The sequence below is a fragment of the Mesitornis unicolor genome, unplaced genomic scaffold, assembly GCF_000695765.1.
Source record: "Mesitornis unicolor isolate BGI_N332 unplaced genomic scaffold, ASM69576v1 scaffold17339, whole genome shotgun sequence".
In the NCBI taxonomy this organism is placed as follows: Eukaryota; Metazoa; Chordata; class Aves; order Mesitornithiformes; family Mesitornithidae; genus Mesitornis; species Mesitornis unicolor.
The window spans coordinates 1-24,961 of record NW_010205403.1 but is presented as its reverse complement, the minus strand read 5'-3'; the positions used below and the strand labels follow the sequence as shown (position 1 = coordinate 24,961).

The 24,961-nt window shown below is 52.8% G+C and overlaps 2 protein-coding genes across 2 annotated transcripts; one reads left to right on the top strand and one right to left on the bottom strand.

Moving 5' to 3' along the window:
• Positions 1–559: 559 nt before the first annotated feature.
• NMNAT2 (nicotinamide nucleotide adenylyltransferase 2) lies at positions 560–5,172 on the top strand (the record flags this gene model as incomplete). The annotated part of the gene is made up of 7 exons (XM_010191401.1): positions 560–686; positions 1,357–1,437; positions 1,552–1,596; positions 2,884–2,960; positions 4,488–4,589; positions 4,835–4,902; positions 5,032–5,172. Coding segments are annotated over 7 exons (603 nt in total), but the record flags the coding sequence as incomplete, so codon positions are not given.
• Positions 5,173–9,990: 4,818 nt separating this feature from the next.
• Positions 9,991–23,208, bottom strand: LAMC2 (laminin, gamma 2; the record flags this gene model as incomplete). Its single annotated transcript, XM_010191402.1, has 22 exons — positions 9,991–10,241; positions 10,449–10,548; positions 10,637–10,795; positions 11,373–11,572; positions 11,658–11,772; positions 12,121–12,270; positions 12,513–12,657; positions 13,452–13,589; positions 14,064–14,143; positions 14,419–14,624; positions 14,731–14,884; positions 15,189–15,325; positions 15,564–15,797; positions 16,217–16,396; positions 17,236–17,454; positions 17,738–17,850; positions 18,205–18,394; positions 18,524–18,646; positions 19,030–19,166; positions 19,389–19,487; positions 20,420–20,549; positions 23,020–23,208. Coding segments are annotated over 22 exons (3,449 nt in total), but the record flags the coding sequence as incomplete, so codon positions are not given.
• Positions 23,209–24,961: the final 1,753 nt, after the last annotated feature.

The window sequence follows — 24,961 nt, the reverse complement described above, 5'->3', positions numbered from 1 at the left end:
ACAAACTCGTGGACAGCTCAGACAGGAGACAAAGAAGCAGCGTTAACCAGCCTGGTGGGATGTCCACTGCATCCAGTGACCGTGGTGTCAACACCTGGGAGCCTCTGGAGATGCCTTCCTTCTCCTGCAGGGACCAATGGAGGAGCAGATGCATTTGCTCCGAGGGCAACGTGTAAGCTGCTGGCTTTGTGCCGCTGATTCATCAGCTGCTGTGTTTTTTATTTATCATAAGAATTTATGAGCACCCCTGGGCGACAGGCATGATGCCTGCCTGCAGGCAGCACGGCTGCATCCTTGCCCACCTCATGGGTCCACGCAAAAGAGTTAATCCCACCAGCCTCAGCCTTAACTGCAAGTTGTTATCCACAGGATCCTGCTAGACCCAGGCTCATCTGGTGAGGTCAGATGGGACTGGGGATCCTAAAGCGAGCCTGAATGTACCTGTCACTGAACATAACATTCAGCTTGGGGTGCGGCAGCTTGTTACAAGGGTTGTAAAGTTTTCAGAGGGCAGCTGGGGTGAAGGCACTGTTCCAGCTACACCTCTCCCTCTTTGCAGAGAGTGACTGGATGCATCCTCTCCAATGTCAACACCCCATCCATCACCCCTGTGATCGGCCAGCCTCAGAATGAGTCCTCACAGGCCATCTATCAGAACAACAACGTCTCCAACAAGCCCACTGCGGGTAGGTGGAAGTGGGGTAGGGAAGAGGGGATGGCCACCCACCCATTGCGTCCCAGCCAGGACTGCTGAGCATTAGGAACGGTGCTCCATCATCTTATTTTTGGGTCAGGTCCACTCATCAGGCTCCATGCATCAAGCCCAGGGTTGGGTGGGGATGTGATGCCAGGGCAGGGGAGCAGAAGTAGCATCCACCACAGCAAAGGGAACCAAGAACAGCTCAAAATGGCTGTGAAATCATGCTGGACTTTAGCTGGATGATGTCTAGGCAGCAAGAGGATCTAAGAGAAAGGGTATCTTGTACCCACTGGGTGCATGTGAGGGACGAACTCGCAGGAGAGCTGGCGTAGCTGGATCCCACACTAGCCATCGGGATATGGGACACTGAGGTGTTAGCTGGGGAGATGAGGGGGATTTGCTTAAATTCCATAAAAACTAACATCTTGGGATTGCTTTTTCAGTGATTTTAGCTGTTCAGTTGGTCTGTTCAAGGCACAACATAGCACTCTTGGGAGTTAACACCACAAGAGGAGGTGGTGCGGAGATGCTGAGATTGGTTCCCACACCCAGGCACAGGAGTATCTTGCAGGACCAGGGTGGCTAAAGCATTCATGCACGGCAGTCTGCCAGGACATTGTTGTGTCTGGTTAATTTTCCTCCTTCTTCACCTTTAGCAAAGATCTTGGGGAAGGTGGGAGAAAGCCTGAGCCGGATTTGCTGCGTTCGCCCTCCCATGGAGCGCTTCACCTTTGTGGGTAAGTAGAGGAAAGACCCAGTATTGCCTTGGCTTCACAGCCAGCCCCCTGCCTTCCTCCCAGTCCCTCTCCCAGGCAAGGCACCACCACCTCTCTTTTGCTTGCCTTCCCCAGATGAAAACGCCAACTTGGGGACAGTGATGCGATATGAGGAGATCGGTGAGTAAGCAGCCCCCTCTGTGTCACTTCAGCTCCTCCAGGTCAACATTACATGGCTTGGGAGTGGGCACACAACAGATCCAGTGGTGAGCAAAGGGTGGTGGTGAGCAACTCCGTAACACCTATGAGGGCTTGAAACAGGAGCAGTCCTAAACTGGCCTGAGCCCATTCCCATTGGCAAACAGCCTAAAATAAGGGAGAGAACAGTGGGGACCAGGCTCCCAGTGCTGGCATGGACCTGCTATGGCATCATTCCTTGACAGTCACTCCAAGTGCCATGAAACCTTCCCTACTGCAGTGGTGCCACCCACATCCTTGCATTGCCTACAGCCCTGTCAAGCTTTGCCCTCAGGAGTGGGAGGGATTTGGGCCACCCGGGCAGCCACTGTTCCCCTTTGTCTAAAGCCCTTAGGGGATTTTAGACCCACCAAGCTGCCATGTATGTGGCACTACCATACATCACCCAGGGCTCTACATGAGGAGAGTGGCTCACCAGCAGCTTGTTGGTGTTTTTGAGACCTATTTCATGGGCTAGTTCACATACAGCCTGGCACAACACCTGTCCTAGCATCAACACCTGCAGTGCCCAAAGGTTTTGGCCACCTGAAAATGCCAACTAGGGAGGCACCTTCTCATGTACCCAGCTCTTCCCACCCCTCTGGGTGGATTTTTGGCTTTCCTCCAGTATTTGTGCAAATAAATTAATCCTTATGGGCCTATTGGAGCAGAAAGATCCTTCCCACAGCTCAACTTTCTTGCTGTGTTTACTGAGCAGCAAAGCCAACCCTCAAAGCAAGCTGTAGGCAAGCATCGTTCCCAGCCTGGGGAAAGGCAGGACATGGAAGTCCTCCAAGATGTACAAGAAAAATCTCTGGTGCCACAAAATCAGCTTTACTAAAGCAAACATGGCCATCCCCAGAGCTCTCCCTGTTGCGCTGCAGTTGGAGCCCCTGCAGCAGATCACAAAGTGACAGTGGATGCCTATAGCATGGAGAAATTATCTCCTTTCCCAGGGATACCCCACCTCCAGGGCTGGAGCACAGCTGTAGTTGAACAGCATGTAACGATGCTGACAAATACCCAGCAGCATAGGAGAGAAGCTGCAATAAAATAGGGGGCGATATTTGGTGGTTGGTACCAGCAAGGATGCAAGAAGGACCATGGGATCTTTGGCAGTGGAAGTCCTTGTGGAAGTGGATGCCCTTGAGCAGCACAGTGGGATGGCAATGAAGGGGGAGGCTGTCTCGTTTGCTCTTCCTTTTGAGCTTCTCTGCTTCTTTTCTACAGAGCTTCGCATCTTACTGCTCTGTGGTAGTGACCTGCTGGAGTCCTTCTGCATCCCCGGTCTCTGGAATGAGGCAGATGTGAGTCACCACCAGAAGCCATGCCCACCATCCCCAACACATCCTCTATGCTAACCCAACCCTCACCTTCCCTACATATGAGCAGACTGAGGGACAGGGTTTTCTGCGCTTGAGACATCCAACTTAGCCATCCTCCCCTTCCACAGACCCAAGTCCTGCTCCTACTCACCACTCATGCAGAGGACATTCCCCAGGGTGCAGGGTAAGCCTGTCCCAAGGGGTTTCCAACGGTTGTGCTCCCATTCCTCATCCCTTGGAAGAAGATCAAGCAGATACAAGTCCCAGCAAAGCAAGGCATGGAAGTAGAAAAGGAGAAGTTTATGAAAGTTGGCCTGACATTAGAAATTAAACACGTTTACAGCAAAATTAATAATTTTCACTTAATAAAAGGCTTTTCCTACAATATAGGGTACCCAAGTACCCATCTTTACAAAGACCGAGAAGTAAAACCATCTTGCCTCCTTGGCCAGACGATGCCTAACACCAACTCATAGTTGACATAAGCCCATCTCAGCACCTTTAATGCCACAACCAAAATGGACAAAACCTGCTGCTTACCTCTCTGTGCCTCCTCTGCTCCCTACCCCGATTAGTGAAGGACTGTGGCAGGAAACCCAGCACCCTGGACACTGTGGTCCATGCCTAAAGAAGCCATATTTTCATGGGAGGACACCAGCCCTAGACAGAGGTGTCCACGTGCTGCTCCTGGCAACCAGAGCAGTGCTGGCTATGGGATCTCCACCAGCTCTTTGCTGAAATCAGGTGGTTAACACAGAAATCCCTCCCTTCTTAAGCCATGCTACCATTTCTAAAATAAATTACCATGCCCTCAATCCTAAGTTTTTAAAACAATTAGCTGGCAGATATCTCTTCTGAAAAGCTGTAAAATGCAAGACATGGCAGGTCTCAAAGCCCAGCACAAAGGACACAAAAAAAGCATGTCAAAGCACAGGTAGAGAGGACACCCAGTGCCAGCACCACCTCACATGCTCCTGCTGCCTGAGTTTTCTGACCCAGAGCTCTTTCAGCTGAGTCTGGTTTGTCCTGAGATGGGTACAGCAGTGGGAGCTGTCCTCCCATGGTGGCAAACTTGGCCACCAGCCTTGGCAAAAACTCAGGTTTTCTCTGCCTGGGGCAGAACAACCCTACAAGACCTCTGCCAAGACCAGCATGTCCATCCTGCTCATAAAGCCTTACAGCGAGACAGAGGTCATGTCTTTCTTCAGCAACCTCTTCTGCTGCCACCCTCTTTCTACCATGACAAGTCCTCCCAAAAGCCGAACCTTGACATCTATAAACATCTATTAACAATCTGAGTCTTTTTATTTCATCCACTGCAGACCATGTACCATGACTCAATAAATCCAAGTTTCTGCTAAAGGTTGTCCAGATAGAAACCAAATTCAATGTTCTCTCCCTCCAGACCATGGCCCAGCTTTCATAGTGCAGGAGGGCAGTGGCAAGCAGTGGCAGATTTTTTTGCAAAGGATGGTTATGAAAAATCTCCCCACTTTGGGTTACTCCTAGATGGAGGTGATTGTTGGGGAGTTCGGGATCGTGGTGGTGCCCCGGGATGGAGCAGACCCCGACCGGATCATGAACCACTCCTCCATACTCCGCAAGTACAAAGTAAGTGAATACACACGTGGACAAGGAAGACTGTGAGAGTACCTGCAGCCTCTCTTTGCCCAGGGGAGTACTTCTGCCATGGGGCACAAGAAGTCTCGAGGCCAAATGCTCTCAGCTGCTAGGTGGGATGAGCAATGGGACCACCATGCAGCAGCCCATTGAGGCCAGCAGGGCAGGGGGGCTGATGCGGCAGACACCTGCTTTCAGGCCATCCCTTTGCTCTTTTCTCTCTCCTTCCCCTGCAGAACAACATTCTGGTGGTGAAGGACGACTCAAACCACCCCATGTCGGTCGTCAGCTCCACCAAAAGCAGGTGAGTGATGCAGGGGGACTCCAGCTATGGGGTGGGAAGAGGGGTGCCCACAGCCAACCCTTCCATTTGCAAGGGCACCCAACCCACCCACATGGGCTCTGACCCCTTCAATCCCACCTGCACCCCCAGACTGGCCTTGCAGCACGGAGACGGACATGTTGTGGATTACCTCTGCCAGCCCGTCATCGACTACATCCTCAAGAGCCAGCTCTACATCAACGCCTCCGGCTAAGTGCAGGAGGCCATGCAGCGAGACAACCCTCATGTCCCGCCTGCCGACAGCTCTCCATCACTCTTTTTTCTCTCTCTCTCTCAGTCCATGTCTCCATCTCTCTCCCCAGCCCATAGTCTCCTCTCACCCCCCGGCACCAGCGCTCCATCAGTGCAGCAGTGTCCAGGGAACCACAGCACGGCCCCAAGGGGAGAAGTTTGGTCTCTTTTTTCGGGGAACCATTCTTCCCCTCATACCTGGGAAGGGAGGGTGGACCACTAAAAGAGCCATGTGCTTGGTGTGCTCAAGGGGAGGTAGCACACCTCCTCCAAGCATGTCACTGGGAAATGGTCCCCCTGGTCCATCCTCCCAGCATGCTCAGAGCAGGGGCTTCCTCTTCTGCATCATCTTACGGTACTTAAGCTCAATAAATCTAGGTGGAGATTTTTTCTTAAATAGTTTTAGTGCAAACCCTTTGGACCTCTTGGCATGATGACCAAACGAATCCTGGTCGGCAGCGGTCAGTTGTAACCCAACTGTCTTAGTGCCCCATGGCAGGGGGAGATCCTCAGGCCAGCAGTAGGACAACCCAGCTAACAAAATCCTCCTCCTGGCCCTGAAAAAACATGGAGAGGACATTTCTGAAGGGGAGGCAGAGACCTTGTCAAGCATTACTTGGGAAGATGTCATGTCTCACCTTTTCTTGGCTGCAAGAGAACCCAACCCACCCCAAGCCATGCCCTTGGCAAGTGGAGTTGGGATGATGCTCCACTCCAACCCAGTGATGGAGAGGACAGCCCACAGTGCCCAGAAAGGGACCTGCCATTTATGAGGCAAAGAAACAAGGGAGGAAGAAGCAAACCAGAAGTCTCTGGTGAGAATTTGTCCCAAACTTGGCTGAGCTTCGTGGGGGTTGGGTCCACCTCCATTCTTTAGCATCCAGATCTTTATTTTTGTCTACTTCTCCCTCCTCTTCTCCTCTCCTTCAAGAGTTTAACTGCATGATACATCCTCCACCTCTCAAACCAGCTGTGGCTACTTCACACATCCCTTGGAAGAGCCAGGCTCCTGCTCTTCTGCCTGTGACATGGCTGAGATGCGAGGGATGGAGCCTAGTGGAGATGCTCACAATAAAACCAGGGCAGGTTACATGGAGCAAAAGAAAATTATTTAAGTCCTGCAGAGAGGAGAGTTGCTGAAGCACACCATTGTTCTACTGAGCATCCCTATGGTGCAAGGACCTGCCCCAGCCCCTGGGAAAGGTCACAGCCCGAGAAGAAGGTACACATTTGCTTTAAACTTCACCTTCTCCTCTCCCTTTCTCTGCCTAACCTTGTGTCACTTTGTGTGTAGCTCTGCTGCTTATAGCTCCTGGACATCTGCTTACTCCCCACAGATTGAACTAACTAGTCTCAGGCTAGCCCACACCATCACCCTCTCCCAAAACATGGCTGCTGCCCATATTGGCTTTGTGGCTTTCCTAGGGCAGCACTGTGACTAGCTGCTGGTCCCCAGCATGGGACAGTGGTACGCTGAGGCTCTTCCAGTGTGTTTTAGGGAAAGATCTGAAACTACCTTTTTATTTTTTTCCTTAAAAAAAAAAAATCTATGAAGGATCACAAGCTGCTCTCATGGAAGCTTCAAAAATGAGACATTGCACTAAGTTTGGTGTCCTGATGGATGCTGCTGGCATCTCTGTAACTGCAAGTGACTTTGTACAAAACAAGGTAGCCTACAGCCACAGGCTCCTTGCGGCAGGCAAGGTTTTATGAGCAGCAGCTAACACCTTCTTGAGGAGGGCACAGCCCTTCTCAGAAGGGAAAACAAGAGACACAGAAATGATGTGACTTGCAAAAAGGCCAGAAGAGGTCTTTCCTTGCCAAGGCTTGTTCGGGACCTCTTGTAAATTCATCACCTGAATCCCCTCCATGCCAGCTCTGGTATCTCCAGGCAGATGCAGACATGTCCCACAGACTGGGGAGCCATGGAGAAACCAGAGCAGAGAGGATGATGAGAGCATGCAGGCCTTGGCATGCAGGGTCACCTCTTCTTCATGGTGGTCTTCAGTCAGGTTGAAATTCTCACCAACTGAGCTCCCTTAGCTAACACACTGGGCAGATGCCCATGGTGGGACATCTCATCCATGAGACACCCAACGTATGTAAGCTAGACTCCTCTCCGACACCCGTTGCTCTCATGTGTTCAGTTTCTCAGTCTCTCCTCCCTCTCCACCCCAATCCTGAAGTTATTTCAGACAGCAACCTCCTCTCTTTGCCAGACATCACCCATGTTTCTTAGCTCCAGGCTGGAGGAGGAAAAGCAATGGTAGCAACCAGCCTCAAACACACACACACACGGGGATTTTAACCTCCTGGGAGAGCAGTGCTTCTTTGCAGAGGGAGGAAGGACAGTGGGGTTTTAACTGAGGAAAAGACACAGGGAAATAAAACAAAGGAGATGGAGAAGGAAGGCAGGCAGCATGTCTGAAAGCCACCTCAGATCCTCCCTCACTCCCTCAGGTACATGAGATGGGACACAGGGGAAGCCAGCTGGCTTCCCATCCCATCCCATCGTGGTTAGGACAGCATGCCTTAGAGACATAGTATTGTGGTATGGATGATGAGTATATATTCTGTCTTACTAGTCTTACCTGCGCCTTCATGCATCTGCTCAGAAAAACTCTCAGTACAATGGGGGTAGGATGGAGGTTTGCAACACGTCGTTCAGCTCTGGGACTGGTTTGGAAAATGTCTTTGGGTGGGTATGAAGAAAAAAAAAAAGCAACCCTGAAGTTCCATGTGACTGTCAGGGAAGTGAGGACCAGGGTTTCCAGGGTGCAGGTGAGGGGTGGGAAGAAGCTCGTGGGTTTTGGTCTTTGAAACTCCACTTTTAAACAGTGCAATTTGCTGAAAGGGAAATGAACTTCAAATGCCTTTTGGAAAAAAGTAAGGGGGGGAGGGGGGAAGAGTTGAAGTTGTCATGCCACCGATTTCACCTTTGTCAAAAGTTTTGGAGCCTATTTTTTTTTCTTCTGTTGCTATATGGAAAAAAATGGTCATTGACAAAAAAAAAAAGAAAAACTTTATCAGCAAAATGTTTAAATTATGTAATAAACAAAATAAAATGGAACAAAGATGTCATTGGTGTCATTTCAAAACAATCCCACGAGGGCAAGCAGCTGCACTGCTGGGAGAACCGATGGCCAAACTCACCCAAAACAGGGCACCAGAGAAAATAACCCAGTGGGCAAGATCCAGCCAAAAGTACTCATTATTTATTGATCTCCTCCCTTTCAAAGAAACCCAACGCATGGAAAAATAAAGTCAGGTCCATAATACCTGTCCCTATGCTGTACAATGGGAGAAGGAAGACATGCCAGAGGCAGGAATACTTCTCACTTAAATAAAAGTATAATGCAGACATAACACTTGGTATATCCTTATCAAGCAAAAGCATGAGAACTGCTTTATCAGAGAATCAGAGCTAATGAGGAGTGAGCAAGTCTCCCAAAGTGTCCTTCTCCACCCAGGACCTCCTCTTTCACCATCACGCAGGTCAGGGGGGCTCCAGCAGAGCTGACTTCCAGCATCTGCTAGTTCTTTTTTCCCCAGATATGGCATCTAAAGCAAGCTGGGAGTGGTGTCAGAATGGGGCTGGACCCACAGGAGAGCCATGGGTGTGTGAAGGGAGCATTGTGGTCTTCAGCTCTTCCAAGCTTTGCTCAGATGTATCATGGGAAACCCTGTGGTCCATACTTGAGCCTCTGAGAAACATCCAGCACCACACAGGAGGGAGGTGGGGGGATCAGGCAGCACCAAACTAGAGGTGGAGACGCATTCAAGACACCTTCAGTATTTTTAAACCAATCAAATCAGGGCACTGGCACTCCAGCAGGATGGGACTGGGCTCTCAGCCATGAGAGCCTGTGGCTGCAGACCCCTGGAAAGAGCTCCTGTTCCTGTGACAAGAGCTGCAGGGCCCCAGGTTTTTGTGCAGAAGGGATACCACCATGCTTCCCCTGGGCACCGGGACACCCAGAAAGCTGCCTGATACCAAACTGACTGGTCCTGGAAGGAAAGGTTGTGCTTGAACATGTAAGGGAAGTGGTGGAGTCACCATCCCTGGAGGTATTTAAAAGATGGGCAGATGAGGTGCGTAGAAACATGGTTTAGTGGTGGACAGGCTATGGTTGCACTCGGTGATCTTAAAGGTCTTTTTCAACCAAATGATTTTCTGATTCTGTGATTCCAAAACCACCCCAGCACCACTCCCAGCAAGGTGAGGACTGGGCAGGCTGGGAGAAGAAAGCCATGTGAAGCATCACTGGTGTCACAGCTCAAAACTCATCTCCCTTAACTGACTCTTCAAGCTGCTTGTTCCCTGCCTCCTGAGCTACTGAAGGCGAGGAAGACACCACAGAGAAGATGAGGAAGAGGTGGTGGCAGTGTCAAAACTAAGGACAGAAGCTCCAGTCTTTCTGTGTGTGCCAGACCAGGAGAGGGGATCCACAGGGGGTGGAAGACCTCTCAGCCACAAACTTCAGGCTCTGAAATGTGCAAGCTCCCAAGGTTGACACCAAGCAACCCCCACCTGCACCTCGAAGAAATGTTGCAGGAACAATGTTCTTCAGCCAGTAGCACCTTCACACAATCAGGTGTCTCCTTCCTCCCGTGACCGAGGGACGGACCACTTTGAAAAATCAGGGACTCTCGAGGGCCAGCGTGATAATGCGAACTTCAGCTGTCACGCTGAACTTGAGGGTAAGGATCAGTTAAACACAGCCAAACGCAGCCAGTCCTGCCAGGTATGGGGAGGGCAGCTGGGCCAGGCCCTCCTGCCTTCAGCCTGGCAGGTGCTGCAGCCTTTCCAGAGCTTGCTCACGGCAACTCAATGGCTTTTGTGTTGTAGCAGCCTGGAGGAAGATTCCTCTGGATATCCTCCAGGTTCTTAATATCCGCCAGAATCTCATCAATGCTGCTCTCCATCGTCTGCACCCGGGCCTTTTGCAGCGCAGCTGTCTGCTCCAGCTCCGACATCTCATCCTTCAGCTGGTTACTTCTGGTTTTGGCTTTGCTGAAATTAATCTCAAGCTGCTTCAGGCCATCCTCATCCACAGCACCAGGCTGGTCTATCACACAGGAGGAAAACAAGAAAGAGGAACCATGGGTGGAGGCTGAGGACTAGATCTTTCTAGATACTTCATCTCCATCCTGCTGCCCAGCCCATTTACTGGCATCATCTGAGGCAGCTACCCGCTATACTCCCAGCACCCCTGCCTAGACCCCAGTGGGGACTTGTCTCCATCCACGCCCTACGGCAGCAGTGCTAAACCTACTCATCAGACGCAGCAGTTCTTCCAGGGCATTCAACATTTCCTGCATGACCACCGCTCCCTGGCCAGCCTTGGCATGGACATGCTGAGCTTCCTGAGCTGTCTGAAAAAGTCAAGGTGGCAGTTTTAAGATGCAGTCCTGCCCAAACATCAACAGGCAAGGAGGCAAGGTAAGAGAGACGGGCACCCACCTCCTTTATCACAGTGGCATCTGCCTCAACCTCTGAGAGCTTCTTCTCAAACTCGCCATCTACTTCCTTGGCTTCGCGCTGCAGGGTGGCCACTGCCTTCTCCAGGGCGAGGACGCCATCGGCCGTCTTGTTGGCTTCCACCTTCAGACGTGTGATCTCCTAGGAAAGGCAAAGGGACTTTCAGAGGGCAGAGCACGGCTGAAATCAGTCTGGGTGCACCAGAGTGTGGAGTTGGTGGAAACTGGTTCCTTCCACAGGGACCAAAAATTATCACAGGCTTTCCTGCATCCTTCATGTGCTCACATCAGTTGCTCCAGAGAGTTGTTTCTATAATTACGGCTCAACCTCTCCTGCAGACATCAACAAATTCTTTGGGAATTACAGCATACAATCTGGGAATCAAACCCACCAACAGTAAGTCTGGGAGCTCACAAGCCCACCAGCAGCTAAGATTGTGGAAGTGAAAAATCCCCTTGGTCACAAAAAGGTGGCTACAGAGAGATGCCAGGGAGATCCTCATGGGACAAAAATGCCTACAGAGATTTCAGTACACCCACTCATTTACAGCCAACTTCGTTATCTCTGCAGGATCCACTATAGACAAACACTGGTCCAAAAGTCAACATATCAGGTCCAGCATGAAGACACTTTGGCGTTGCAAACTATCTCCTCTTCTTCCATGGTCTTCCCTTCCAAACTCTTTCCTATCAGCAGCAGCACCAGGGCTTGCCCTCACCTGCTGGATCCCCGTGGTGATTTCCTTCACTTCCACTGCAGTGTTGCTGGCTGCCTTGGATTCAGAAGCAGCACTACCCAGGATCATTTCAGCTCGGTCCGTCTTCTCCCTGGCACTTGTGACCATGCTGCTGATAATCGGCAGCCTCCTCATGGCGTCTTCAGCTTCCCTCCTCTTGTCATCTGCTTGCAGGTTAAACTCTGAAAGAGACATGTGGAAATGAAGCTGCACTACCTTTGTGAGATCCCACAAGGGAGGAGAAAGGAAGGGTTTTGAGGACATTACCCCGGAGGCTCTTCAGGATCTGTTCCACCTCGTAGAAGGTGGCGTTGCCAGCACTCACGGCTTGCAGGGCTGTGCTCCTGGCGAGATTGGCTCGGGACAGCAGCTGCGTCAGCATCTGTGACAGGCAAAAGGGACACAACAGGCAGATGAAGGACACAGTACTGGAGCATCAGACAGTCCCTCAACCAGCTCCAGCCATCATGATTCTTCCTAGGCCTAATCTTTCCAGGTGCAGGTCTTCAACCTGCCCAATGTGAAGAAGGTGTGCTGGTGACACCCTGCACGAGCAGCTCCAAACACACGACAAGGTCTCCCATAAGCTCCAGAAGACCAACCCCAAATGGCTGTGTTTCTGAGCAAGGCAAACAGGCTAGGATAGTATGCAGTAATGGTGGAGCCACAGGCATCCCACCAAGGCTCCAGCTCACGCTGAAGGTGATGCAGCCCCCAGCCAACCTCTTACCACTCTCTCGCTCTCTCCCCTCTGCAGCAGCTGCTTGATTTCTTCCTCCCAGTGCCCCGTGCGGCTCTGCAGCTGCCTGTACTGCACCATGTAGATGTCCACCACGCTCAGGAGAGCACTGCCGTCCTGCTTCAGCCGAGTTGCCTCCCCCTGAAACACAGGGATGCAATGACTGCCTGGGGGTCCCAGCATCTCCCCAGGAACCACAGCAAGCAGTGACAGATGCTTATCTCTTTCCTTGTGCTGTGGCCAGCCACAGGGACAAAAAGGTGGGAAGATGCATATCTGATGGATGCCCAATGGAGACAGAGCCCTGGGAAGGGCTGAGCTGCTGGCAGGGAGTGTGTAGAGTGAAAGGGGATCTCCTCGTCCCACAGGCATGAAATCCTCACCTCAAAGGAGCTGATGTCAGTCCCCGTCAGGCGGGACAGGGAGTTGAGGTGCACCAGACTGCCCTGATAAGCCTTGTCTGCCTCAGAGGCCATCCCGTTGGCCTCAGCCTTCAGACCTCCAACCAGTGACTTCAGCTCCTCATACCTGCACGGATAAGAGATTGAAAAGCATGGTACCAGCCAGGCTGCCAAACCCCACCACAGCATTAACATTGCCTCTTGCATTGACTCGTTCATGCTCCCCAAGGCTCCATGAAGATTTATCACACAAGAAAAGCCAATTGCAAACATTCCCTGCATCCCAGCCCCTCTGCCAAGCAGGGCATCCGCTGGCTTCTTGCTTCTGCTCCAGAAGCCAAAGGTGTTTCACATCAGCTAAACCCTCACAGGCTCTGCAGTGGCTCTGCCAATCCATGCCCTACCACCGGATGTTTCCTCTTGCACATCTCTGTTCAGCATTTTAACCTCATTTGAGGCTGTTGCTCGTACAGCACCAGTAGTATGCAAAATCCCAGCACCGTGGTGGACTCTGGAGAGACACCAGCGCAACCAAGAGAGCCAGCCAGACAACATGGGGCTAAATCTAGCCTTGGGCTAAACCCAGCCCAGATTTGGAACCACATATGGAAGTGGTCCCCGGGAACCCGTTCACATATATGGCATTAAACCCCTTCCCCCCAGCTGAAGGCAGGCCCTCAAGACCATCACGGCCTGTGGGGTGGGAAGCAGATGCTCTGTAGAGCTGCCAACCCTTCATCTCCATGCCTAGACATGCCAGTGATTGAAGTCCAGGCAGATCCCTGCCTGCCCTGCCTCCAACTGCAAGTTTCTGCAACTCATGGCAGATGATGACCATCTTTGTGGCACGGAAGCTTAGCCATCCCCTCCTCTGTCTCACGTGCCCTCCACGACATGCAGGCGAACACAGACTCCACTCACTTCCTGAGCAGTCCTTGCAGGGAGCCGGAGGTGGTCACTTCTCTGCCGGTGGCCGCATGCACCAGCTCCAGCGCCTGCCGCGCGTCGTCCCGTGCTGTCTTTGCATCTTGCTCAATGGTGTTGGCAGCTTGCAGGTGGCTGGAAAGCACAGAGTGGGGGCTCATGAGAAAAGGTTCCCACTTGAGTTTTCTCCACCAACTTCCTTGACCATTTTATTCAGTGATACTGGATTGCACCCTCCAGGGAAACACAGAATATTTGAGAAGGGGACCTATAGTTTCTTTATCCCACCTGCATCTCCCAAGGGTAGAGGAGCACCAGATGGGAGGCAGACACTGCCTGTTCCAAGTACACACTCATGGGCCAAACTCTGACCCCAAAGATGCTTCTAAAACATACCCAACACCACCCCCAAAGGCAATCGAGGGCAGTTGTGCAGGGCAGCAAAGGCAGTCCAGCAGTCACATCTACCCCTGCTCCAGGGCTGGCACAGACATTGTGGCAGCTGCAGTCTGGTGGCTAGGCAAGTATCCCCAAACAGGGCCTTCTGGGCACCCAGCACGATCTCAGTTCCCCTCCCCTCTCTTTCAACTAATGGTGGGAGGGACTCACCTGTTGGCCAGTCTCAGAGCCTCCTGGGCCAGCATCAAGAACTGATTCGAGCCTCCAGGAAGGTTTGAAACAGGAATGGTCTGAGGAGGGAGAAAGAGACGTGAGTGCTCTTCGCTGCCCTCCATCCAGTTCGTAAGTGAAAGCGACAACTGTGGCACATTGAACCGCCACAGCCACCCAGAAATACCTGCCAGCACCTCTCCAGGCACCCAGTCATAGAGAAATGTCCACCAGAACATCTGCACTCACAAAATGAATGTAATAAGTAGAATATGTTAAATTCTTGCTCTCTCCATGGATTTTTCTTTTCAGCCCTGGGCTAGTCTAGGAGCATATCACATGAAGATGCTCTTACCACTCGACGCAGAGCAGCTCCACTATGGTCCAGGTCCAGCCTGGCTCTCTCCAGCAGCCGCCGGGTGTCCTGCACCTGCCTCTCGTACTGTCTCCCAAGAGATCTCAGCCTCTCCACCATTGCCTTGACCTCATCCAACTGGCTCTGGGAGCTGGACTCTTGTCCCTTCATCCTGGCCACGTGGCTTTCCAGAGACCTGTCAGAGGCTGGTGAGAAGCAAAGAGGGAGGCTGAAGAGAAACTCATCACTGAGCAAACCCCTTCCCTGATATTGAACAGATGGCCCCATCTGAGGGCAGTGGGTAGGTGGTACCTTGCAGGCTCAAGGCATCCCCGAGGATGGTCCGCAGCGTCTCCTCAGCCAGCTGCATCCTCTCCTCCAGCTCCTGACTGTCAGCCCCACCACCAGCTTGCACTTCCGAGAACAGCAGCTCCAGCTCCGCCAGCTGCTGTAGGTACAGGTCCACCTGCAACCACAGCAGACAGGGACATCAGCGCATGGGACACCAAACCCATGACGGAAAGACCAGGGTGGGAACCAGATCTGCAATCTGGCCAGAGGATAGAGAGCAGAACAAGGGCTCATTTTTTGATGGGGCACAGTGGGCCAGCAGCTCTAGGTTGTAGTCTATCAGTTGAATCAGGTATAACCCCAAAGTTCAGGCACAGCCTGCAAAATCATTTGTCGCTCACACCAGGAGATGCTTGAGGGTAAGCATATCTCTACACCCCTCGCTTCTCAGTGGCCCCAGGGTGGACAGAGATGCTCACCTGGGCTTTCACCTGGCCATAGCAAGCTGGGCACTCACTCTCTTCACAGCTGGGACCTTCAAAGCCAGGCTTGCAGATGCAGCTCCCATCGCTCCTGCACTTCAGAGGCTCGGTGCCAGTGGAGTTGCAGGTGCAGGCTGTGGGTCAGAGTGGCTTGAGTTCAAAGAAGCCTGTCCCCACTTCAGGCCTCAGCATATCCATCCTTCTCTCTCCACCCTCTCCTCCCACCATTTAGCCCCATACCCCAATTCCTGCCCTCTGCTCCTGCTTTCCAGCTTTAGCTTATTGCAGCATGCTCCTTTCCCATCAAGCCACCCCACACTCTGGCATGGATTTTCTTACTCATCCCCAGCTCAACCAGTGCCCAGCTCTCACCTCTGCACTTGTCAGCAGGATCGGAGGCCAGGGGGTCCCCAAAAAAGCCGTCTTTGCAGCGGTCGCAGTAGAAGCCGGCGGTGTTGTAGATGCATTTGAGGCACTCGCCCGTCTGGCGATCACAGTTCCCCACGGCGTTGGGTTCCACGTTGCCGTTGCACCAGCACAGCTGACAGGGCTGGGAAGCTGCTGGGTCTCCAAAATAGCCATCAGCACAGTACTGGCAGTTGGGCCCTGGGAAAGGAGAGATGAGAAGAAGCTCACACTCTTGCCCAGCAGGCAGAAGCTGCCTTGCTCCCTCCACTCTACAGAAACGTGGGCATTCAGTCTCATAAGGGATGGCACAACAGTGTCTCCACTCTCCTTGCCACCACAGCCAGCACATGATGCTCCAGACAGGCTTTTAGGAACTGGGTGCAACAACTGACCTCAAGCAAGTAATTTCCTATTTGCTTTGCCTTTTTTTCCCCCCAATTTTTCCATTCCCCTCCCTCCCCACCCATATGTTTTGCAACCACATTATCTGTTTATCCAGGCTGAGAAGACAGGAGGGTCCACCCCCCCTCTGAGCTTCCTGGCCCACCAACACCTGGAGCTCCCCATTGAAGCTCCAGGGAAAGGCATAGCAGAAATGACCTGGACAAGGGCATTACCGGTAGCTCCAGGAGGGCAGTGGTCACAGATGACCTCCTCACTGCCCAGCACCACAGAGCAGCCTTGGCCGTTTCCACAGGGACATGCCTTGCAGCTGTGTGGCTGCCGGGGGTCTCGGTAGAAGCCAAAGGGGCAGGTGACCATGTTGCCCACATTTTCATCTCCTGAGTAGCATTCACCTGAAGGAACAAAGCAAGGGCTTAGAGCAGTTTGCTCTCACCTCAATGGGACACCCTCAATCACCACGCCACCTGTTGCTGGTGGCTATGCCACCCACTGCAGCACAAGTACCCATGGTCCAGCATCCTCCACTGAAGTCCTTGTGATCCCTATGCCTGCCCATATGCACTCCATTTCTCTGCCCATCAGTCCATCACCACACGGGAAGGACCATACCCTGCTCCTGCGAGGGAGCCCAGCAAGACTCATCAAGGAGACGGTTGCAGGGCAGGGAGGATGGCCACCACCACCCAAAGGTGGCTGGATCTCATTTTTCACAGCTCATATAGCTCCCAAGGAGCCACACATTGACCTTTGTGCCTCCTGATCAATGTCCAGATATTTGGAAATTCAATTCCAATTCAGGCTTGGAAAATAACAGCTTAATTTTGCATTACTTTGACTTTACATGGCAACACTGAGGGCTATTTTAACAAGACAGGTAGTAAAATCTGTTTCCATCACTGGTATCGACTGACACCAAACTTACTTTTAAAACAAAAAGTCAGAAGAAAAGGTTTTTAATGCTACTCAAGCAGTAACAGATGGTTTTTCTTTCTCTCCAGTGAGCATCATCTAAGCCCGATTTGATCCCAACACATTTTTCCTGTGTTTTTGGCCGCAGCGCTTCTTGGCTTTGGGGTGTTTTACCCGTGATGTCCCCTACACTCCAGGCCCCAAGCCAGGGATCTTGCCCTGCTCAGTTTCCCCATGCCCCTTATAGTGCAATACAGGGACAGGCAGCTGCCATACGATCCCATACACCCTACAAGCACAGCATGGTGGTGGCTTCTCTTACCGGTGTCAGGATCACAAATTCCTCCCCCCTGACAATTGCATGGCACACAGATGCTGAAGGGCCCCAGGCTGGGGACATCTCTGCAGTAGCCGGGGGCACACGTCTGGCAGAACTGCCCCTGGTACCCTGCTGGGCACTCGCAGTGCTCCACCCAGGGAGCAGGGACCCCGGCCACGGGCTGCGCTGACACCAGGGTGATGTTGTCGATGTAGCCAGTGCCTAGAGGGAGATACAGCTGGGGGATCAGCAGCTCTACCTGCCAAGTCCCCCACAGCAGTTCACATTTCATTACAACACCCTGGGCAGATGGACCGGAGTCCAGGCTTTGCTGTCCCCATTGTTGCCATCCTGCTTAATCTCTTCATAATTTAATTTTGCCCTTCTTAGGGCACTTTTTATTATTTTTAAATATCTTTTTGCAAAGGTGTCTCCATCTGGAGACTTGGCGTCTCCAGCAATGAGGACAATCCAACTTGTGCTTGCAAGCTCTCCCTCAACTTACTGTACTCCCCAAAGGTGGCTCGGATCCAGAGAGCTGTCAGGTTTCCCAGCAGCCTGCGATATTCAAAGTGATTCAGCCTCGGGCTCCACTTGCTGCTTGGGTGCTCATCCAACCTGCCCATGGGAGCGGGGGGAGAAGTGGAACCAGTTTTAAGAAAGCAAGATGCCTCATCAAGAAAATGCAGCAGTCCTTGCCTATCTCCCTCCTGAGCCCAAGGCTCTCGGGGACAACCTTCACCTATGCAACCGTTCCTGAGTAAAGTACCCAGCCCAACCTCAAGCCAGATCATCTACCACCTCTCTCACAAAGTAACCTCCTTATCCAAGAGAGAAGCACCTGAGATGCCTCCAGCCCAAAACAAGGAAGTATTTGCCACCTCTGAGGAATCACAGCTGAATCCAAGAGCTCCTTAAAGCCATAGCCTTTCTTGCTCAGCCTGCCCCAAACGCCCCAGCATCTCCCTTTACCTAAATGTGTACATCTGGCTGACACCACAGGGTAGGACCTTCCCTTGGGGCAAGAAGGGGGCAGTGACTCTCAGGCCATCTCCTTCCAGGACCACGTCATGCGGAGAAGGCTGATGTCCCCCTCGATCCAGACGGTAATCGAAGGAGAGCGTCTGGCCATAGCTCAGCTGCTGGTTCCCGAGGAATTTTGCTACAAAGGGAAGGAAGGGAGAAAATTACAGACTTAAAATCGTGCCTTCCTCCTGAAGGCTTAGTTCATAGGATCAGACCAAGCAAAAGGGACACTGACACCTCTACCCTACACCAAACCCACACCTACCAGGTGCCACAAAGTATGTCGGCTCTGGTCTCCTTGCCGCTACAAAGGCATCCTGATGGCGTGGGGACCACTGGAGCTGGGCTGGGGAACCGCTTTCATAGACACCTCGCCAGCCTTCAGCACCTGGAAGGAACAGTCCAAGAAGGAACAGTCAGCAGGGACAGGGAAGGTGTTTCCTGGACTCCAGCATCTTTCTCAAACTGTATCTTATCAAAACCCTCCAGGTTTCCCACCCCTCAACCTCTGAGGGGACAGGACAGATATCCCTATGCTGATAAGTCTGTAAATAAACCAGGCTGGGCATAGAAGTTTCCTCCCAAGGGGCAGGAAAGATATGACGAAGCAAGACTACACCCTCCCCCCACTTCTGCCTACAATCAAGTCATTCCACCCATCAAAGCACAGGGACTCCCAGCAGGGCCGTGAACCAGGCAGCTCCTCCAGCACATCAAAAAGAAGGGATGGCAGACACCCCCAGGAGCCGTAAGGATGTCCTTGGGCTTCACCTTGCTGGAAGGTGGAGGTGATATTGTAGATGCTGTGGTTGTCTGCACTGACACACACAGTTGAGTGCCCATAGCAAAAGCAGGGGGAGCATCCTGCAGGGTTTCTAGCATCCAAGTTATAGAAGTTTCGCTTGCACCTGGAAAATGCAAAAACATGACAACGTCTAAGTTCGTTTTCTACTCTTCCTGGCCAACACAATCAGCCCTCCAATGACAGCCATGCCACACAGTCACCACAGATCGAGGCCATCACGAGGCTGGGATGGTAAGATGGGCTTGTGGGCACTGCCACGGATGCAACTGCCGGGGAGATGGAGGACAAGACACACAGTGATCTGGCAAGTCCTCCTGACACCCACCTCTCACACTGCTCCCCGGTAGTGGTCTCCTTGCAGACACAGTGTCCGGAGAGGCAGCCCCCTGTGCTGCCAGCTGGGTCACACTCGCACTGCAGGCTCCTGCAACAGGGACAGCAAGATCCTTCATCTGGATCTCCAGCTTAGCCTGGGAGCTCAGTTCCCCCAGCTGTTATACGAGACAGCAGAGACCCGCCCCAGCTACCAGTTTTGTGCTAGAAGGGGAAAGATAATCAGCAGAGCCATTTCTCTAAGTAACCCAGCTGCAGCACTACAGCTGCCAGGCTGGGATGGTGCCCAACACTACCGCCCCACGACACCTGGAGGCATCACCTTGCAACCATCCCAGGTGCTTCTCTTCAGCAAGACCCGCCCACAAGAGCAAATCAAAGCTCTGCTGAGCTTAATAGACCCTGGCTGAGTTCCAACAGGCAGCAGCACCCTGGGGAGCCCCGGGCAGGGAGGCCAGGCACAGCAACACTGCAGCAGGCGGCCACCCCTCGTCCCCACCTCCTGCCAGGAGGCCCAAAGGAGCAATGGCAGGGTGAAGCAAGGAAGAGGAGGACACAGCACTGAGGAAGCTGAACCAGAAACACTTTGAAAGGTGTTTAAATGGGGCTCTGTGCAAAGGAAGGGGTCAATTATTGCATGCACATGTTTGCATGAGACCAGTCCTTGTGAGAGGCACCGACACTGGGCAGACCTATGTTGGGCAGGTTGTATTTTACCCATGGTTGGTGCCTGTTTGGCATTGTCTGGATAATAAAGTGGTTGCCTCGTGTGGTAAAACTCAGATTTTGATGCTGTTGTGTGCCAGTAAGCTGTGTGTGCTGGACGGGAGGTCCAGCCCTGCTGGAGCCTGCTCTCTCCCAGCAACGTTTGCCTAAGGCTATCGGTGTGCTGCCATGAAACAATGTGCCTCTGTCTCTGCATGGGGTGGTTTCAGCCAGCACAGGCTCTTCACAGCAGCTGGGAGAGCTCTGGAGGCTGCCCCTCCAGCCACCCCCATGCCACTGATGGGTACCAGCACTTACTGCCAGCTCCTCCGGCACCCAGCCTCGGAGAGGGACTCAAAGCCTGGCTGACACTGGTCGCACTTCTGGCCCATCACGCCAGGTTTGCAGCTGCAGCGGCCGTTGCTGTCACACTGTGGGCTGAGGGCGCCTGTGGGGAGAGAGGAAGGAGAGATTCGGACAAGCATCTGCCTGCGCCCTCCCAGAGATGGTGCGGGCTGGACAGGGAGTAAAGCACCATGCCATCATTGCAGTGGCAACACCTCAGCAACAGGTCCCCACTTGAGGTCCCAGCACAGGGCTGAGACACCAGGTCTGACTGCTGAAGCGACTCCAGCCTCCCTGACTGGTGCAGGAGGCTTGGAGGAGATAAATCCCAGCAGGCATTGACCAGATACTCAGGACAAAGATCTTCCCTATCATAAAGGCCACTGTAAAGGACAAGACTGACTCAATGACATGCAAACCAAGCAGAGAATTATTTCTTTATTGCCAGACTCTCTGCTAGCAGACATCAATAGAACTTGATTTTAGTGCCTCTACAAGGACCCTATGGGGCCAAGGGCCATGGCAGGATCCTTCATTGCTGGCCTACCACTCTGCGCACATGGGCACCAAGGGGAGAGGATGCCAGAGCCACGGGCAGTGGTCCTGCCGCTGCGCACTCCCTGCACATCAGCTCAGGGGGCATCTAATGGGACATTTGCCCCACCGCCACCTCCAAGTTCATTCATCTATCCTCTTGCCAACCGTTTTTTCACGTTCAGGTGGTACTCCTACTGATTTTCTGCACCAACAGAGAGTGACAGGCATTCCAATATCTACAGCACTTCAATGCAAGCGGTACATGCTACCTATTTGCAGAGAGAGTTGAAACCTGCTGGGATGAAGGAGCCTTCACATCTACTGTGTAACCACCACAAGATCCATGGAAAAGACCTCAAAACTAGACATTCCATCTTGTAGCCTTGCAGCCTGCAAAAAGCCACCAGAGGAGTTGGAGAGCCTGAAACCTACTGTCTGTCCCCATGCGTCACAGCACTTTGCATCACCTCCTCTCCTGAGGCACAACACTGTGAACTTGGGAATTATTCTTTCACTTTTATGATGCAATTAAAACCCTTTGTGGATCCCGCCAAACATTGCAACACCCAGGAAACATCAGCCTGACTCATAAGGCTGGCGAAAGATGCTGCTCTCTGTGCTGGGGTTTGGCTGCTGTCCTCAAGATGAGGATGGCAGCTGGGAAAGGCAAACAGCTCCACACAGAGCAGCCCCCTGCTGGTTCATGGCCACCCCCCAAATTCAGGACAGAGAGGAGCAGAGTCCCTCCTGGCGAGGCAGGGATTGTTGATGGAGATGCTGGAAGGAAAGGATGCCATCCAGAGGGACCTTGACAGGCTGAAGAACTGGGCCAGTGTGAACCTCATGAAGTTCAAGAAGGTCAAGTGCAAGGTCCTGCACTTGGGTCAGGGCAATCTCCAGTATCAGTACAAACTAGGGGAGGGATGGATGGAGAGCAGCTCTGCAGAGAAGGACTTGAGGGTACTGGTGGATGAAAAGTGGGACATGAGTTGGCAATGTGTGCTTGCAGCCCAGAAAGCCAGTCCCATCTTGGGTGCATCACCAGCAGCATGGCCAGCAGGGCGAGGGAGGTGATGCTTCCCTCTACACTGCTCTCATAAGACCCCACCCTGGAGCACTGTGTCCAGCTCTGGTGTCCCCACTACAAGACAGACATGGAGCTGTTGGAGCAGGTCCAGAGGATGGACATGAAAATGGTCAGAGGGCTGGAGCACCTCTGCTAAGGAGAAAGGCTGAGACAGTTGGGGCTGTTCAGCCTGTGAAGGAGAAAGCTCCAGGGAGACCTTACTGCAGCCTTTCATTACATAAAGGGGACTCGATATATAAAGGCAAGCTCCACAAAAGCTTTTAATTGCATCATAAAAGCAAAAGGATAATTCCCAAGTTCACAGCATTGTGTCTTGGTAGGGGAGGTGGTGAAAAGGCAGAGAAACCTTTTACCAGGGCCTGTAGTGACAGAACACGGGGCAAAGGTTTTAAACTGAAAGAGAGAAGGTTTAGATTGGGCATAAGGAAAAAACATTTTATGATGAGGGTGGTAGGACACTGGCACAGGCTGCCCAGGATGCACCATCCCTGGCAGTGCCCAAGGCCAGGTTGGACGGGGCTTGGAGCAGCCTGGTCTGGTGAAGGTGTCCCTGCCCATGGCAGGGGTTGGACTGGAGGAGCTTTATGGTCCCTTCCAACCCAAACCATGCTGCCAGTCTGTGATTATTTTGGGGGGCAGGTGGGTTTTGAAGCCAGGCTGCAGTCTGAGGCTGAGGGGTTTGAAACGCCCAGCACCAAGTGATGAATCACCCAAGAAGAGGTGGGTGCCACTCCTGCAGCTCACAGTGTGGCAACACAGCACTGAGCTCTGGCATCTCCCCAGATCATCCTACCTGGTGTCAAGCTGGTCCCCTTGCTCCCCCAGTCCAGTGCAGGGACCCTGAGCCTGATGTAGCCCACATGTTCAGCAGAGCCCAGGCCACACACGACAGCAGGCACTTGACCCCCAGCACCCCTGACCCAACCCTGTCCCCTCCCAGCAGACGTACCCTGGGGGTGGCAGCGGCAGGGCAGGCAGCAGTCCTCCTCCCGCTGACGGAAGAAGCCTTCCTTGCAGCGCTCGCAGTGGGCACCCTCCGTGTTGCCCAGGCAGCCGAGGCAGCGGTACCCATTTCCTGTCTCCCTCAGGAGGTGCCAATCGAAGACACATTGCCTGGACATCCCGTTGCAGTCACAAACTGGGGAGAGGAGAGACACATCTGCAATGATGCTTAGAGATGAGGGCACCTGCTACAAAGTCGTAAATCCACCCTGATGCCCAAAATGACACCCTGATGTCCATCAGCCATGCAACACGCTCCCAGTGCCCACATCTCCACACTTTGGAGCAATGCCCAGTTTCACTGCTGACACAGCTCAGGGTAGACAAACCCCCTGAGCCAAGCATCCCTGCTCCACAGCGCAGCATGGCCAGGGACGTTCTCCAGTCTTTCACAGGCTTCCCAACACAACGAGGTCTTTGAGTAAGCAGAGATGGTAAACAAAACCCCAAACCTTGGCCTGATAAAAGCATGGGGAACTTTACTTGTGACTTCAGGGAAAAAGGAGATATCCTTGAGGTTATGCTTGGTCTCACCTGGTCTCTGACCAGGAGTGAGCCCAGAAGGAAAAGCTCAACCAGCTTCCACTAGGTCCCCCCATCTAGGTCTGTGATGCAAGTATCCTCCTGGCCAAGTGCAGGGGGAAGTGAGGAGTGGTTTGTGATCAGAGGAGCCTGGTGGAAGTGTGCCAGCCAAGAGGTAGATTTTTATTATTTTTATTTTTTTTTTAAGTTACACAGGTAATCTCACCCCACCCTCCCCAAAAAGAAAAGCTGCAGCTGCCCAGATCACTGCATGACAGATGCCAGGAAGAACAGCCATGAGATTTTTGCATCCCACTACAGCCAGGGCAAACGGGATGTTCGGAGAGCAGACAGGCAGGTACCTCCCCGGACAGACCTGCTCCAGCACTCTCCTTCATTGCCTTGCCCAGAGCTTCTCTTGATGCCACCTCTCATTTACTTGCCAAGTCCTCAGCAGCCAGTACTGGAGTGTTTAAGCCTGAGGGCCTTTATTTCAGACAAGTTCCTTGGCACCACTGAGGAAAATAGGCATGGTTGGGAGAATGGTTGGCAAAGACAGGCAGGAGGAAGGAACACCCTGAGGGAAAAAAAGTGGGATCTGCAGGGGAACAGAGCCTGTCGACAAGCTGCTCCAAACCACCCCAATGCTGCCATGGGATCCCCAACTTCCCTCCAAGAAACCCTGCTCACTGCTGGCCTCCTTGGGACACAAAATGTGGTCCCCATTCCAGTTCAGGTCACCCCTGACAGCACGGGGAGGTGAAGGGAACCCAAGTACAATCTGCAGCATGGACACAGACAGCAAATTTTACTCGATACACGTGGAGCCTCCTCCTTTCCAGCACTCTAAGGATGGGAGGTCCCTGTGACTCCCGGGGCCAGGCAAAGCCTCCTGCGCTCACCGCCCAAGCGCGCACACCTGGGCGCCACCCTCACCCACACCCGCTAACACCCACATTCCAGACCGCGGCACGGCTGCCAAGATGACCTCATGCCCCAGCAAACAGCAAGAGAGATTTTTTCCATCTCTGGTAAACGCGATTCTTCCTGCCCAGCTGCCTGGAAACCGAGACTCAGCTGCAGAAGGTCTGCTGCCACCCTAGCCTGCTGGCAAAGGACCTGTGGGTGCAGAAGTGCTGCCTCTTATGGCATGAAGAAGTATTTAGAGACTTGGTGGACATCACCGGTGACCAAAGGGTAGGGACAGCACAACCACCACACCCAAAGCAGCAACACAGGACCTCTTGGGGTCATTGCCACCCCCCATCCCTCCACACTAAAGCAGTTTAACTCCACCCACACATCACCCTACCTCTATGCAATCTGGAGGATTGGTAGGTTCACAGAATCCCAGACCGTTAGGGATT